General features: G+C 41.5%; 1 protein-coding gene across 6 annotated transcripts in view; it reads right to left on the reverse strand.

Annotated features, from left to right (window-relative positions):
• Positions 1-369: 369 nt before the first annotated feature.
• RICTOR (RPTOR independent companion of MTOR complex 2) overlaps positions 370-17,856 on the reverse strand; it is a 103,604-nt gene continuing 86,117 nt past the window's right edge. For all 6 annotated transcript variants that reach the window (XM_053296254.1, XM_053296253.1, XM_053296252.1 and 3 more), the window contains 9 exons: positions 16,862-17,091; positions 15,639-16,668; positions 13,734-13,914; positions 12,180-12,264; positions 11,056-11,289; positions 10,585-10,743; positions 9,117-9,240; positions 7,932-8,070; positions 370-7,831 (listed from right to left, as the gene is read on the reverse strand). In XM_053296254.1, the coding sequence (XP_053152229.1) occupies positions 7,757-7,831; positions 7,932-8,070; positions 9,117-9,240; positions 10,585-10,743; positions 11,056-11,289; positions 12,180-12,264; positions 13,734-13,914; positions 15,639-16,668; positions 16,862-17,091 (2,257 nt within the window). In that variant the 3' untranslated portion in view covers positions 370-7,756. The remainder of the gene's footprint in view (positions 7,832-7,931; positions 8,071-9,116; positions 9,241-10,584; positions 10,744-11,055; positions 11,290-12,179; positions 12,265-13,733; positions 13,915-15,638; positions 16,669-16,861; positions 17,092-17,856) is intronic.

Raw genomic sequence — 17,856 nt, forward strand, 5'->3', positions numbered from 1 at the left:
AGGTGTGGCAAGCCCACCAGCGTGACAGTCCACAGAAGCGGCTCTCAGCCGCGGCGGGGGGACTGGGTCCGCTGGCGGTGGCACTCGGCCCTGCCGGAGACAGGGGAGCGGGCGGAGAGAGAAAGGTAGCCGGCCCCACTAGTGCCCGTTAATGTAACGGGCCTAATGACTAGTACTGAATAAAGAGCAAAATACAAGATGAGCAAACACACAGAATGTCAGGGTCTCATTATTAATTTCTATTGGTAAAAACTGAGTTTTTTTAAAAAATCAAATTTGCCACAAGTGATTGATTCAACCCTGATGGGCAACATGCTCTTGGATGTAATGAAACCTCAACAATCCTTTTAAGACAACATGACAAGTGTATGAAGTTTGAAGTCCATTTTATTAACAATGCATCCCTTTGATAAGATAATGCTTCAGGAGACTTTTAATGTTTGTAGACATGAACTATACACACTATACAAAAAACCAAATGCAAATCAAAAGGAAAAAAACCCCAGAAGAATCAAGATGGGCATAAGCATTCTGGGACAAAGCCTCTTTAAAATTATACACAGCTCAATGAAATATTCATACAGAAAATATATAAATACTTTTTTTTCTTGCTATGTTACAGGTATACAATATAAATCAGATTTCAATGTCCATTCAGTGACCTATAAACAATAGAACTTCAAAATATGTAGCAGCTTGTCAACTAAAAAAGAAAGAAACAAGGAAAATACAACCACATGGGATAGGGAAAATGACTCTTGGTTTTTCATAATCTCTTCCCCTCCTCAGAATAATTTACATCATCTCTAAGAACAAGCATTGTTTGGGTTATTGGCAGCAACTATTTGAAGAACCCTCCCCCCCATCCCAATATTACATGTACAAAATGCCATCTCTCCCCCACCCCTCAAAATTCTTGCATTTTGTGCTAATCTAACCTAAGCAGTGGCAAAAATGGCAAGTTACCTTTTTTTTTTTTTGGCATAAATTACTTTTTCAAATTAAATAGTGTCTATTTTACAAGCACGTCAAGCAAAAAAAAAAGTGCAACATCTGCATGCTGTGGCATTGCTAGCCACCTATTTTTACAAAAATAGTCCAAAGAAAAATCCACATCATTTTCTGAAATAAAAAATAAGGTTAACAAAAATATGTAGCAAATCTGGAGTTTTAAAGAAGATCTTCCTAAATAAAATCCTAAGATCAAGACAGGGTTATTTCCTTTTCTAGAAATGGAGAATTTCTAAAGTGGGGTAGGTGGGGTGGGGATTCAGCCATGTTCCCATCATCACTAGCTTACCTCTGTCTAGCCAGCACATAATTGTAGAGTACAGTAACGGGGAAAAGTTGCAAAATACATACCCCTCCACAATGTCACGATTTTCTGTACAGGAGGGCAAGCCAAAAGGTTAGGGATAACAGGGGTTATTGCAGGGGGCAGTCTCAAAAGAACATAGTTTCTTTACCCACAATGATATGTGTATATGTGTGTATGTGTGTGTGTGTGCGCGCGTACGCGTGCGTACACACACACACACACACCCCTTTTGAGGCAAGATCTAGCTAAAAGCAAGCACTTAAAGTACACACTTAAATACATATTAAGTACATGCTTACAGACTTTAAAGTGTGTAACTTTGGTTGGATCATGCCCTCTCTTTACATTAAACTTACATTCACTTCACACGTGGACATCAACTTTGTAAAATCTGAGTGCTGCTCGAAACACAAGCAGAGGATAATTTCCATGCATTTTATAGAATGTGTCTAGGACAGCAATTTCTTAAAATGTGTCAGCCTAACTTCAATGAAGCTCGCACCACCTCTTAATAAAAAAACAAAATGTTGAAACACAATTGCCATTTTCTAGCATACTGAAAATTCAAAATGAGAACGGATGGTGCCTATTTAAGCATTAACAGGAGCATTTTTCTTTCTTTTTAGGGTTACAGGGCTAGCCCACAGTTAAATCTCATGAATTATATGTTCCTAGGGATTGAAAATTCACTGGGGTGAGCCAAACAACCGTTCTGGGAGGGCGCAGGGGGGAAGGCTGGACTTATCCTACCTTTCCCCCAGGTGACCAATCATCCATTGTCTGCACACCTCCTGCGCGCCCACACGGACAACAGCAGGGGGGAGGGATCCGGGGCAGGAACTTGTTCTGGCCTCCAGGCATCCCTCAACACAACACACGGCACGCATGCTGCGTTAAGGATTCCCCCACGCGACACGCACTCTATGCACCCATCTCAGTGACACCTCAGGCTGTGTGCAGCCTGCAGAATCACATGATATCCAGTAGCTAGGGTAAGGGTGTAAGAGTACCCTTAACCTTGGCTAAAAGCCGGGTTTGTTAAGGGGGTTGGGCGGGCAGGGAGCGGAGGGATCTGCGAGGATCCTGCCGCTTCTCACGACCAGTCTAACCCTACTTGTGGCAGCCCAGATAGGGTTAAGATGGTTGTGAGAACAGCCTCATCTGATTACCAAACCTCCTGAGATTAGTAAGAGGAAGAGGTTTTTCCAAGCCTGTCTTAAAACTGGCAATTGCTATATGAATGGAATTTTTGAAAATTGATGGAAATGTTGAATTTAAGGTACCTTGTTCTAACAGGTTTGCTACAGCACTATATCTACTCTATCCCTAAGTTATCTTTTATAAGAAACAGAACTCCTACCATGATATTTGGAATGCACTGAATATAAGCCGGCAAGGCTGTCAATTTTTGTCATCTGCAGCCTGTTGGGATACTATTCCACTACCACCCACCTCCCCCCACCCCAAACCAAACTGTTAAATAGGCTTCTTTAAATAGGGTTTAATCTCTAAGTGCTAAGGAAGATCTCCATGTTCCAGCGAACTCTGTTCAACTCTCCTTGCAGTGAAGTGAGTAGGAAAGAGACTCGAGTAAGGAGTGTGGAAGTCTGTGGTTGATTCTTGATCTCCCTCCAGAGAGAATCCTTCAGGGTTGAGGTCGTAACTTTCCAACAGGTCCCCCAAGAAATAGCAACAGGCTGTGAGCATAGATTCTGAACGATTAAGATTCAATTAATGTACTTCACTATGAAAGTAGGGAGAACATTCACACAGGGATTTCTGCAGGGGCTGGATGCATTCAAGCACTATCTCTGAACTCCCATACTCCACATGCAGAAGACATCTAATCCCTTAACCTATGCTTAAAATGCAGTATGTGAAATGTTAAGGACATTATATCCTCCACATCACGGGTTAGGCAACCTCGGCTCTTCAGCTGCTATAATCCAAGACCAACTGGAGAGCCAAAGTTGGCCACCGCTGCTTTGCACATTTGGAAATCTGTTGTGCCTTTTACGTGTACTTTAAAAATTCATTTGATGTCAACTTTGCAATTTTCAGAAATGACTCATAACATTCCATCTTGTTGATGCTGCTGCCCAAACAGGTAGTTTAATACTTCTGGAGGCATGTACAGGATGGAAACCAGAATTCTCAGTTGTGGGGATGCGGGGGACGGGACATGTTTTGGATATACACACACATAGCTATCTGACTTTTTAAAAAAATTCTCCACTTCTAATTTTGAATCTCCCCAATAGCTGTTGTCATATAGCCTAACCATCTTGAGCATATTGTGTGTGTACATATGTATATGTGTGTGTGTACACACACACACTCATCTCCTATCTTGAAAAAAAGAAAAGAAAAATACAGAGTTACTGAATTAACTCCACCTAGAGTTATCAATCTATAGACCTTATTACTCTGTTCTAACTGAGGTAGTGTTCAGAACTACTGTATAAGATCAGCTACTGTTGTTTTTGCTGGGAATACTACACTAGTCCTTTGGAGTTTAACACCACTGTTTGGCCTATTGAGGCTAGTATTTTGGTTTTGCAAAGGAGTTGTCTTTCTTTAAGACCAAAAGATATCTCTGTAAATACTGGTGGATAATATAGAGGAATTCATTTCAAATATACTTTGCTATCCACATCATATGGTTTTATTATTCAGGCATTAAAGCAGCTGTGGCCACCTCCTTCCTACCAAGTCCTCAAGGGTCTCATGAAAATGGAAAAGCTCAGGCCACTCAATGTTGCTGTGAGCACCCATTCATAGCCCTACAAGTGTTTTACTGTACAGTTATAGTGAAGGGCACATAACTCAATTAAAACACTTTTGTTAACTACTACTATGAGAAGGGAAGAAACAGCTGGCTGGGTTATTACCTGTAAGTTGTCCTCCTTGGGTTACCCTCTACTGTCACTCCAAACATATAGCTTTACTCTCCAGCTCAGAGAAAGGAGGAAGATTTGGCTTCAAGGAATGCTCTACTTTGTTTGCTCCTTCCTGCAGCCTCCCAGTTGAAGACTTCCAAAGAAGGAAGTACTGCAACCTAAAACAACTTTGCAAAAAATAAAAGGCCAAGAAGCCCTTCTCATACAGGAGGAAAGCTCTCCAAATCTCTTCAAATGACCGCATACTTCCTTAGATCCCTGGTAATCACCAAATTGGAGAGCTGAGATTTCCTAAGAAGATTCAGGAGATTATCAGTAACAAGAAGTCCAATAGCAGGATGCTGGGGTTTTTTTTAGGATTCTTTGTTTCAAAAGAGTGGGTTAGAGTGGCAGCAGAGAAAAACCAAGGGGGGAGAGCTCACAGGTAAGGACTCAGTTGGCCATTCTCCAAGTTATCTCTGCTGCCATCCAGTGGTCCCTCTAACAAGGATTCCCAGATGTTATTGACTACAACTCCCAGAATCCCCAGCTGCAATGGCTTTTGCTTGGGGATTATGGGAGTTGTAGTCAACAACATCTGGGAATCCCTGTTAGAGGGAATACTGCTGCTATTCCCAACATTTGGGATGTACCAGAGCAATACAGCCCAATAGTTAAGGGAGGATTAGACTGTAAGAGAATAGTTATCCTCAGGAAGGGAAAACTCAGAAGGAAAAGGGCTTGAAACACTGTGTGTTCAAAGGCAGAATCTGCGAAAGATAGGACATCAATTTTGTAATATACAAGTCTGTTTGCCATAAAAAATTTCAATCAATCCATTAGAATTTATTAACATCTCACAGAGAAGAAAGAGTGTTCCTCTCAGGTTAGTGTAGCCTGCAATGCCCAGGATGCCTTTTGAAGAACAAGAAATGATGGCACAGGAGACTCTTTCTTAACTTAGAAATGGATGCAGTGCAAGCTTTATTCATGATCAGCCCTCCCAAAATTAAAGCCTAGTCAATTCTGAAGTAAATTCTGGAAATGAAGATGAGCTACCTGCACATCAGTAGCATGCCAAACCGGATTTCAGCAGAGCTGGAGCAGAATGAGGGCAATTCTTATGAAAAGTAGAACAGAGGATTTACCTTGGGCTTAAATCCTGTGTTGGGATGAAAGCTAACCCTGTTGCTGTGAAAAAATGCATAGCTTAGCCTGTATATAAGGTGCATTTGATACTGACTCCCTTGTAAAGTAGTTATTAACAAGAAAGGGCATGCATGTGCGCGTGCGCGCACACACACACACGTACGTGTGAGTGAGAGGAGGGAGGAGAAGCACTTGATGCCCTCAAAACCATCAAAATGGGGAGTCTTTCATGGTTGTTGATAAAAGTGTTCCAGCCATTTCAACAAGAATGGGGGGCAGGGAAGAGCAACTGCTTCACCAGGGAACTGTCTGCTCATCACTGGCCAGTTTCCCATATTCCAGAGCAGTTTACTCATAAGTAGTGCCAACAGATGGACTCGCAGCCACACTCTCTTTGGGCTTCTCTCATAAGCACAATGATAGAAAATAGCAAGGGATGAATTGCTCAGAGGGGCCAAGTTGGCAACCAGAGTGGGAGAGAGAGAAAAAGAGAAAACTGCGCAGTTCCAACCATTCTACATCCAAGGCTTTGAAAGAGCAGCAATGACCTAGAGGTGCAGTCATTTGTCTTTCGACCAGTCCAACAGATGAAGAGCTAGGAGCCCAGGCTAAAGGGGATCAAGAGGGGCTCCCAAAAGAAGATGTTTGGCCCAAGAAAAAGACATGTGACTGCAACCATTTGCCAAACTTGTGCGGAAGGAGAATTTGATTGAGAGGCTGCAGGAAGGGACTTTGACTGGGAAGCTGCAGGCGGCTTTCCCTAAAACTGTTATGAAACACCTCATTTCTCAGAATTGTGGAGCAAAAATCATATGTCTGGAGTAGCAATGGAGATGAGGATGCTGTGTTTTGTAAACAAACATTCAAATTATGTATACAATTATTTTACGTGCCTCTAGCAACAAGAAGATTCTACCACAAAAATAACTATTAGTATATTATTTAAGATCAGATAAGGAATATGCAAAATTGAGCTAATTCCGGCACAAGAAGGAATTTATTTGTATTTAAATACAAATTTAAATAATTTATTTGTATTTATTTAAAAACAGAAGGGTGAGGGGAATAAAAGTGGATGGACATATTTTTCCCAGTACAGTCCAGCTGAACTATTTTCTTACATCAGAAGTCATAGGAGTAACACCACTCCACCTTAGCCTCTGTAAGGAAAGTGGTCGGGTATTTGTATATACAAGTTTGCATATATCAGTTATTTGATTCTAGAGGAGGCTTCTCGATGTGGGACAAGTTTCAAGTTTGCACTTATTTAAATTTAGGAATTTCACTGATGATTATGGAGAACTGACCTACACATTGTCACCATAACATAAGCTTGGCAAAAAGACCTCTGAATACTGGATTAAAGTGAAGAAACGGCCACTTCTTGCACGTTTAAGGCTGAATTATTGGTACTATTCTGCAATTAACCTTGTGTGTATGATTAAAGCAAAGTGGTTAGGAGAAAATTTAAAGCCATGGAATGTGTAAATAATTTGTAGCTTTTCTGATCAAAAGCAGCAATAAGTATAAATTTCCTAGGTTTGCCTGATAAAGTATGCACCCTTACCGGACAGAAGTCATGCTTGTTAAAAATTTACATTTAGACAGCCAATTTACATATTGGATGAGCATTAATGTAGAAAACCTCACGAAAACAACATGCATTATATGTACAAGGAAATTTGATTCCACGGGATTGATATAAGTGATTTGTTCGTTTTAAGTCAAACTGTAGTGAAATTCCTTAATTAGTTCAATTAACACATCATTACATGTAACTGCAACGAAACTGGACAAACTGTCAACACAAATAAGAACCTTTGCCATTATAAACAATAAAATAACTTAAGACTACCCCCAAATTACTGAGGATTTTCTCTCTCTCCGAGACCAGAAACTCCCCAAGTAGTGTTTCACAAAATTAAGAAAAATATCATGGAAGGCCCAACATTAATCCCCTGATGTCAAAAGTCAGAGCATGCTCCATAGACAGCAAAGGGATACAGCCTACGATACCGTGATTCCCAAGATCCAAACAAGGGATTGCATCTCTGTCCACAACGGAAGTCAAAAGTCAGCAATATAAAACACGTCCCCATACGCCGTCCTCTATTATTAGGATGCTGCGTTTAAAAATAAGTGAAATGAAAACCTGTGCGTGTGTCTGGTGCTTGGTTCTTGCATATCTTGGTAACTGTTACTCATTGTTTCAACAATGCCCCACAGGGCTCAGATGGCTGGGGAACCACGTTCCACTGAGGAAAGGTTCTGCAGCTGGGATTCCGATTCCATGTACCAGGAACTTCCACAGCAACTCAGGAGTATGCTTCTCTTTTGGTTGTTCAGTCAACTGGAGATTATCCAGGGCTACCAGCAACTTCATATTTACTGCACCACAGAAAACAAGAGGTCAGGATTCAGCTGAAGAGTCAACTGTTCGTTGATTTGCCGGTGTTGCTAGAACGGCTTCTGCTTCTTCATGCATCTAGAAGAAAAGAGGAGGGAAATAGGCATTCAGGGTCATTTATATTATGGCACCAACCCAGTGGAAGCCTGTTACAAAGTTCACTAGATGTTCTACTCACAAGTAAAAACTGTACATCTTGAAAGAGTTCCTGAATGAATCGCCGAGATGGTAATCGAAATGTGCAGTGAGCTAGCAAGTATGATACTTCAGAGTAAAGGCATATATCATCAAATGCTTGGGGAAACTTCTCTTTAATTCTAATCAGGAAGAAAAAAGCAAGATTTATCATGTAAACATGATGATTTAACATGATTTTAACAAATGCTCCATTAAAATATTACAGTGCAAGTCTTTAGGGAAGAAAGCCGAGACAAACTAGCTGGACAAATATCTGATGTTCCATGCAAATCTATGAAGAAGTGTTTCAGGTGACCAATCATTTGGACCCAAATGAAAAACAAAGACAAAGAATGAAAAGGCAAATACTGGAAAGGCTTAGAAGCATCAAACCCAAACTACAAAAGGCCTTTCCCCTACAATCACTGTAGATATATAGCTGCAGCAAAACATCTGCTTGTGCTGAGATGGTTGTATCCCTATTACCAGGATTCCGTCACTGGAAATGTTACGTTGGCAATATGTCAAAAGCAGATCTGAAACTGAGCATGCAGGTGGCATGCTTCACCACAGGCTGATATGTTGCACTCATAGCTGGTTGCACACATAACTGTTGCACACATAGCTGGTTGTGAGAACAGACCCTAAGAGAAGATTCAAGTGATATTCAAGATAGCTATTTTTACTCATTAACTCCAGAACCATAGTCAGCAACAAGATTTCTGGAGAGCCATTTGAGGGCAGGGTAGGTTGATGGCCATGGCTTTAACACTATCTCCAAAAAAAGATACTTTGCCACAGATGCCAATCCCTTCTAACTTGCCCGTGCATCTGGTTTGCAAATGGGGGAAGATCAGGGAGTCCCCCTACTCCAGTTCAAAACCACATAAGGCCCAGAACTATGCTCAGCCGGCATGGCATCATTTCACTTCTAACATAATCACTCAGTCCTCTTGGGGATGTGTTAAGCATATGCTGATCTGATGGCTCACACATATCCAGAAGCTCACACATATCCCATTCTCCCTCCCTCCCTCCCTCCCCAACTCCACAGACAACTGGTCAGTGTGGAATCTGAGGCAGCTTCATCTGCTGTCCTTTGCTCTGCCTCTCTCACCCAGTTCTGACAGATGCACTGACTGCTAGTAGCAAACTAGAAATGTAGCAAGAACAGAGCATTACTTACGTCAAGAGCCCCGTTTCATGACCTTTTGTTCCTACTGAACTACTCAAGTTGATCACTAGTCGCAGGACTTCCTTTCTTAGTAGTATGCGACACACTGGAGTATCGTCTGCGATTGACTTTACTCCTGAGGGAAAGATAATTTAAGTATAAATATCTATGGCAACTGCACAAAATGCATAGATAGCATTACTCAATTTGCCATATTTCTAAATTTTTCCTCTTAAAAAAGACAACCAACACACAAAATCACAGGCTAAGGGGCTCTTCAGATTATACATCCTCTCTATGCAAGGGTTCAATATCTAGGAGCAAGGGAGAACACACCAATATGAGTTCTCCTGGTCTGGGAGTTCACCTTCACACGTGTTAAGAGGAGTGAGGGGACGATGTTGGGAAACTGTGAGCCAGAAACTCTATAGCTCGTTTGACTATTAAATAGTGAGGGGTGGGACCATATAGAGGGAAGAAAAGAGGATCAGGAAACTGATTAACATCTGAGACGCCCCTAAGAGAATCACATTCAGCTATTTTGGCAGAAATAATGTTATGATTTAGGCCAAAACTTTCAAGGGCTTAAATCCCTAGCGCAGTTAGGAAGGAGTATGTTCAACTGAGATAATGTTACTTCCATGAAAGTATTATTAGAATGGGGTTGAAAAGATCTTCCTTTGTCTCACAAGCCATCATCCTAATAATTAGGGATGTACGCAGACCATTTTTGCATGGTTTGGAATTAGAATTAGAAACTAAAATTAGAATTAGTATTAGAAACCAATTGGAAATGGGCTGCGTCCACAAACTGGTTTGGTTGAACGGACTGGCTGGTCTGGTCCATTCAATCGAACTGGCTTGAACTGGTTCACAGTTCTGAGTGGCTATTGTAACGTTAGGATAAAGGTATTTTAAAGGTAGGAATAGGATAAAGCTTAGGGTGGCCGTGGTGAAGGCAGGTGGTCGGTGCTGGGGAGGCGGTGAGAGACACATTTACAAGTGAAAGAGAACGTGCTGCTAGTGCCTACCAGTGCAGACTGCAGCAGTGCTCCTCCCAGCAGCCCGTGGCGGCAGCTCAGAGTTCTGGCCCCTTACTCAATTGCACATGCGTGGAGGGCAGCTGAGTGAGGGACCGGCCAGGACTAAGACCCTGAGCTGCCACCACTGGGGAGTACTGGTAAGCACTAGCAGCACTTTTTTCTTTACTTCTAAAGGTGCATCTTGCCTCTGCCTGCCTGCCCTCACCACATTCAGTCTTGGACTGGCCCGCCTCTCCTGGAGACCAGTCCAGTTCGCAACCGAAAACTGTCCAACCAGCCTGGCTCACCATCAAACGGTTCATGCACACCCCTACTACTAATGAATATAAACCTGAGAATTTTTCTGTTCAAAAGCTGTATATAAATAACGTATCTAAATTATCACAATAGTCGGAGGTATTAAAAAGACTGAATATTGTCTAAGACAAGTTACTCACCTATCACAAGATCTGTACTCTTGGTGCTACTAGCTGAACCATGGGACACAGCGTCACTACATCCTGAAATCCCAGAAAACTTTGAGGAATGGGAAACCACATCTAAGTGATTATGCACCGCCTTTCCACACCAGTCAGAATAAGGAATGTCTGAGAACTCTGATGATACAAGACACATGGAATGGTATAGATAAAAGTAATCCATACAGCTTAATGGTATCTGAAATTACTTGGGGACAGCTCTGGGAGGCACTATAGTTCCCAACTCTCTTTCCTGGCTTCCCCTTACAAAAGACCCACCCCTCGCACTGCAACAAGCAACGACTACTTGGTGCTGATTGCACCAGGAGAACCTGCTTCCATGTGGCGCGTGGGGGAAATGCCTACCAGACTCTCCAATTTCATCCAACTATAAAGGCCTAGTGCAGAGCTTGCTAGACTTCTGGCTGAGGCAGATGTAGAGGTACAAACCTGAGCGACTAAATGCAGAGTTAATTTTGTTGTTATGTGGATAGCTCTGGATGTGCGTGCAGACACAATAAAGGCAATTATCTTCCGTATGCTCTTGGAGCCCAGTATCTTCCATGTTTTCTAAGAACTGAGAGGCATCTGAACGGCTCGTGTTCATAATCTCTGTAAGGCTGATCTGTTGACGAAGCATCTGGAAGGGACTCTTTACAATCTCAGTAGGATCACTTGGGAAACCTGGAAATACATTAAGTAAAGCTATAGAAAAAGGAATATAATGAAGAGTAGCACCTTGTAGTAAAATATCAATGTCTGCGATTCATTTCCAGAAGTGACACGCTTAAGAAATTATTCTGTTCCTAGAATATTTGTTAGCACTACAGAAAATTAGCATTTTAGTACATGTCCACCTGAAGCTTGCTATAATCAAAGAAAGCTGCCAAACAAAGAAATCACAATCGGTGAAGGGTTTCCATACCTCTTTTCTCGCTCCAACAATGAAACAGCAAGTCACAATTTATCAAAATTACTAACACAACCGTGTGCGCAGTGTGCAAATCTGAAAAGCAGCAAACACCGAGTGGCAATGCAGTGCCAGCACTGCCCATCAGTTGGTGCTGCTGCGCATGTGACAGGCAGCCCCCGTGGTGTTGAACAAGCAGGCAGTTACACAACTCCTTAAAATTGTGCTTCTGCAGATGCACAATGGATGCCGTAGTGCGCAGCTGAAGGTGCATGGTTTTAAGCAGCTGCACAACTGTTGGCTTGTGCAATGTCACTGGGGCTGCCATATGCACAGCAGCGCTGGTTGATGGGCAATGTGGGCATTACTTTGCACATGTTGATCCGTAAACTTGGATAGGACATAACTATTCCGATTCCAGGAAAATGTCCCTCAACAATATCGAATGTATCGCCTCCTTTCATTTGTATGTTTCATTTCCTTTCTGATACACAACACACTTTGAAACCCCACTTACAAGTAAGAATAATGAAGTGGATATCCTCAGTCACACATTTCAGAAAACAACACCCAAATGTGACTTTCCCGAACAAAGTAAGTGGAAGGTTTGGCAATGACAACAGCCAGTTACCCAAGAAAAAAGAGTTGAGAGGGGAAGCAGTACCTCCAGTATCCTGGGCAAAGGCACGAGTTCCCCGTTCATCAAATGAAGGCATAGTTTTCTTCTGGAAATAAGGAGTTTCCTTTACCTGAAATATTGTAAATGAAAAGTTGTGGAAGTGCATGTCTAGTAATGCAAAAAACAAAACAACACCCTTCCTTACTACTGGTAAATATTATAGTAAAGTAAAGGTAAAGTTGTGCCCTCAAGTTGGTGACGACTACTGGCAACCACAGAGCCGTGTGGTTTTCTTTGGTAGAATGCAGGAGAAGTTTACCATTGCCTCCTACTGCACAGTTTGAGTTGATGCCTTTCAGCACCTTCCTAGATCACTGCTGCCAGTGGGGAGTTGAACCAGCAACCTCTTGCTCACTAGGCAAGTCATTTCCCCGCTGCACCATTAAGTGGCTTGGGGTGGATATTGCTGTAAATTAAGCACCCTGCTAACTCTTTCTCGGTCTAAATCTCCCAAAAGATATTAAACATGTTTCATGCAGAATTGCATGTGAATTAGGGATGTGCACAAATCAATTTTTTGATTCTATTTGTGCCTGAATTGAATCACTCCTGATTTGTTTTGTGTCTGAATATGTCTCCCCGAATCAACCCAGATTCTATTTGGATTCAGATTGATTCAGACCACTTATAAAGGTCCTAGGGGCACCAAATATAGTGGATGGGTAGGTCCCCATGGGTTCCACGTAACACCCAGATTTCAAGGCAGTGGGCACTTGGTTGATTTTTAATGATCCCCCCCCCCAGTTTTTACTGATGTTGTATATTTCCACCATAGGAAATAATGGGGATTCGAAGTCGCCCTATCCTAACCCTAACATGGATCCACAACTTTAGTGTTGGTTTTTTTTAAAAAGCTAAGCTCTAGCCCTTGTAGAAGTGGAGTTATGGAGCAAAATGTGCGGTCACTATTTTTCAAGTGTTTGGATTCTTTGGTGTCTAATAACTTTTCCTCATAATGAATTCCTATGAGGATTCATTATACACCTTAATTTCTTCTGTTCATTTTGACTGTCATTGGACAGTGCTAACTGTCAATTGTTACTTCTTCTGTTGATTTTAACCTCACTGCTGTGCGGGTGGGGAATTAGTGGCATCCCATGTGCCAACTACCCCCCCAACCCACTGGGTACTCAGTTTATATTTTAGGAATTGTTGAGGTGTTCAGACTCTTTGGTATGTAATGAATCCTCATAGGGATTCATTATGAGGAAAGATTATTAGACACAAAGGAGTCTAAACACTTGAAAAAATTGCTAGAACATAAACTGAGTACTACCCCACTGCCTTGCAGGCGGGAAGGGGGAATAGTTGACAGTTGGCACTGACCAAAGTCAGTTAAAATGAATAGAAGAAATGAAGGTATGTAATGAATCCTCATAGGGATTCATTGAGGAAACATTATACACCAAAGAATCCAAACACTTAAATCAATTTGTACCCAAATTGATTCGCACATCCCTAATCTGAATAATGAATTTGAGATGACAAATTCCCTCACAATAAAATATTATCACTTAAGACAGAAAGAGTTATATATACCTCAAATATTTCATTGATATCCACTGGGAGAGCAAGGCCAATGAAGTCATCCGAGCTACCATAGGTGGCATTGGACACCATTGAACGAACTGAAGAAGAACGCTGCAGTGTGTTTTGGTTAATTGGACTTAATAAATCTTCTTTGTCTAAAGAGGATGCATAACTTAAAGCTCTCATGAACCTGTAACACGAGAAAAAGAAGTGACCATTTATATTTAATTTCACACCCTGGCACATATAACAAGCATAATGGTCGACATCCAGACTAAGCACCATTGAAACTGTAGTGGTTAGAGTGCTGGACTAGGTCCGGGGAGACCTGAGTTCAAATTCCCATTCAGCCATGATACCTGCTGGGTGACTCTGGGCCAGTCACTTCTCTCTCAGCCTAACCTACTTCACAGGGTTGTTGTGAGAAGAAACTCAAGTATGTAGTACACCGCTCTGGGCTCCTTGGAGGAAGAGCAGGATATAAAATGTAAAATAAATAAATAAAATAAATTAATTTAAGTTCCATTAATTTAAAAGAGGCTTAGTTAGCCTGGATGTTATCCAGTTCTTTTAAAGTATGACTCACTTTGATGCACATACAATTTGCACCTAAATATGCACGTTCAGTGGTGCATATGCTGGTAACCTCCAGACGTGATTACTGTAATGTGCTATATACCTTTGTGTAGTCCAGAAACTGCAACTGCAAAATATGTCAGCCAAGTTGGTCTCCGGATCGTCTCAAAGAGACCGCATTACACATATATTAAAAGAACTGCACTGTCTACCAATATGTTTCTGAGCAATATATAGGTGCTGGTTATAACCTATAAAACCCTAAACAGCTTAATTCAGAGTATTTAACAGAATGCCTTCTTTGTTATGAACCCCGCTACATATTGAGATAATCTGGGGAGGCCCATCTGCAACAGCCACCAGTTGCCATCAGTGGCTACTCAGGGACGGGACTTCTTCAATGCCACCTCAAAGCTTTGAAATGCACTCCCTGCTGAAATAAGAGCCTCCCCATATCTGACAACTTTTAAAAAGGCTGTTAAGACACGTTTGTTCATCCAGGCTTTTAATTAGACTTACAAAATTTAACACAGTTTTTTAAGTTTAATATTATTTTAATTTGAGTTGTTTTATTGTAAACCGCCCAGAGGCATGACTTTTGGGTGGTTTATAAATACAGTATGTTAAATAAATAAATAAACCAGCTGACAGACAGACCAATGCTGTGATGGCGCTATGGGGGAGGGGTGACTTCCACTGGTGCTGGGGAGGGGTGATTTTTGCTAATTTCCCCTTCCCCCAAAGTCCACTGTACCTCTCAAAATTGTATCCCTGAAGGTCACTTGACCCTTAAGGACATATTTTCAGGATGCACAGTGGGCTTTAAAGAGAAGGGGAAATCAGCAAAATCATCCCTCCCCCATGGCGCCAGTACGTTAGTCTGGATGTCAGTCAGGCAGTCATTATCGATTGTCTTTTCAAGAGTAACTCAAATAATTTTTTTAATTGCAACACAAACTTGTAATAGGTGGATTCCAAATGCTTAAGAGGAAAATTTGAATTAGGTTCACCTGTATTCACAAAATGTTTAGCGATTGTTCCAGTCACAAAAATGTTTGGTAATTGTTTCAGTTCCAATGAACCAGGTCTATTCAAAAGACAAATCTCCTGAACATCTGATTATTTACATACGAACTTCAAAGGATGCTCCAGCTGTAGACACAGCTTCCCCTGCATAATCATAGCCTATCTGAAATTTCTGGTTAATTCCCTTAACAACTGGAATGTTTTTCACAGAGCTGAGATCATGACCTATATAGGTTTCCTCTCTTTCATTATTTCATGGAGACAAAACCTAGCTACCTCTGAAGAAAACCTGAGGAAATAAGAAGCTTTTACCTGTTTGGTGTCAGTCGGGAGTCTAAGCTGCCAGACTTCATTGTTATTGTATCAGTGAAGAGGACATCCTTTGCTGGAGATGCCAGGGCTTCCGAATGTGACAGGGAGGGATGCATCCTCTGCTGCTGCAAGCGTTTCAGTGTTGCATACCCAAAGGCATCTCGAGAACTGGTGTAGCTGAAGTTATAGTCAGCTAGGATTTTTATTGTAGCAAGGGAAGGCGCTTTTAGGGACTGTGCTCGCCGCGGAAGAGTGTGCGAGGAGCCTGGTGGTACCAGGGAGACGGAATTTGATTTTGAGAGAGGCAGGTGGTTAGACTGTGGGGTTGAACAATGGACCGTTTTAACTGTCTTGGTACTCACCACAGTACTTAAACTCCCACAGTCTGTGTCTATGTTTGTAGCATCCACTCCCACAGTTTCCCTTGAAGGACTCGAACTCATTGAACTTATGCCACTTGTTGTGGTATCTGTATTGAAACTCAAGCTACGGCTTTTGAAATGCGTCTGTGTAGAAACCTCTCCTATTAGCCTCTCTCGGCTGGTGTTTTCCCTGTGATTTTCATGCCCAAGGCTTTTCGGAAGCTTCAAGTCATTTTCACCAATACTTGGGGTGCTGTCTGCATCCTCACTGTGCCTGTTCCCAACAAAGGATGTCTCCAGTTTCAGCGTGTGGATTTTAGGCACCCTGAATATAGGCGTGAATTCGTCTCCCTGGGTCAAGTCCATGCTGCTGGAAGGCTCAGTTACTGTACGATTTCGCCTCAAGCCCGACTTGCTTTCTGATGAAGACAACTTGCCTCCTTTGGGATCACTGCTACTCCTATGCTTTTTATTAGGCAAAGTAAGAGAATTTAAGAAGCGATTCTTCACAAGCCTTCTGGAAGAAAAAAATGGGAAGGGACTGCGATCCTTATCCTTTAACGGTCCAGCTTGGTCATAGAGATTCTGCTCTCCATCTTCTGAGATGTCTAGGAAAAATGTACTAGTAGAGCTGCTGCCAACCCTGTCATCTTCCATAATAAACATACCTGAAATTAAAAGAAAAGCTTGCATTGCTAAATATTTTCACCTTCACATAAGACACAAAACACCTTAAGATCAGACCACTAATGCTTTCACCAAATATTGCTGTTATGCACCCAAGGCATCTATGGTGGTGATCTTGTCAGTTTCATGTGAAGGGGCAAAGAGTTGACCTCTGTTTCTGCTATGCATGCTTACTTGATGGTGCAGATTCACTTTCGCTGTTATGCCTGGAACTGGTGGATTCAGAGTTCAAGCTAAGTGTGCTGGGAATAGAGGAAAGTTCATTGCAGAGTTGCTCCATGTCATCAGGGACTACCGGCCAAGGCTGCCTACGGCTGTGTCTCACTGCATCCCAGTTGTGATGCTTCAGAATGTCACAACCTTGTTTCGTTTTGGCTATTAGGCCAAGCACGTAGACACAAGTTCTGTATTTACAAAACAGGGATCCAGTTTAAACAAGTATATATTTTATAGTTCAACAGACAAAAGATAATATGAACAGTCAGGCTACAGGAAATCTTTCCCCTCCCACCACTCTTATCAGAAAAGCAGTACATTCAGCCATGTAAAGGCACTGAAGACACATTTATCCACCCAGGCTTTTAATTAGATTTATAATTTTAAATAATTTTAATACTGGGTTTTAAATGTTTTTAATCTTTTAAATGATTTTAATTAATTGATTTAATATTTTAAATTATTTTAATTGTAAACCGTCCAGAGACACAAGTTTTGAGTGATATAGCAATATTTTAAATACGTTAAAAAATATTAAATAATTACTTGTGAAATGCAGAGAATACAAAGTCCTTTGTTAAGCTTGCCTGCTGACATAGTCTATAAACCTGAATAGATTTACATATTACTATTTTAACTCTAAGGTGACGTATTCATAAAGCATAATCAGAAATGTTACAGCTCACAGGTGGATAACATTAGATTATTTGTTTTTAACAATAAATAAAAGCCAAATAATAAAGATCTGGCCATAAAGAACATAATATCAAGTTGTCCAGGTGGCCCTAGTTATTCACAGGCACTCCATCCGCACCAATTTCCACAGATAACCTTATCCCTATGGGGATTGGGGGTCAGGTTCCTAAGCACACTGAAGTGTCCTGCAAATCACAAGAAACTCCCAAATCTTCTGATTTTTGTTCCTTTTGGGGGGCGGGGGCTTGGGTTTTTTT

This window comes from Hemicordylus capensis, chromosome 2, assembly GCF_027244095.1.
Source record: "Hemicordylus capensis ecotype Gifberg chromosome 2, rHemCap1.1.pri, whole genome shotgun sequence".
Classification (NCBI taxonomy): Eukaryota; Metazoa; Chordata; class Lepidosauria; order Squamata; family Cordylidae; genus Hemicordylus; species Hemicordylus capensis.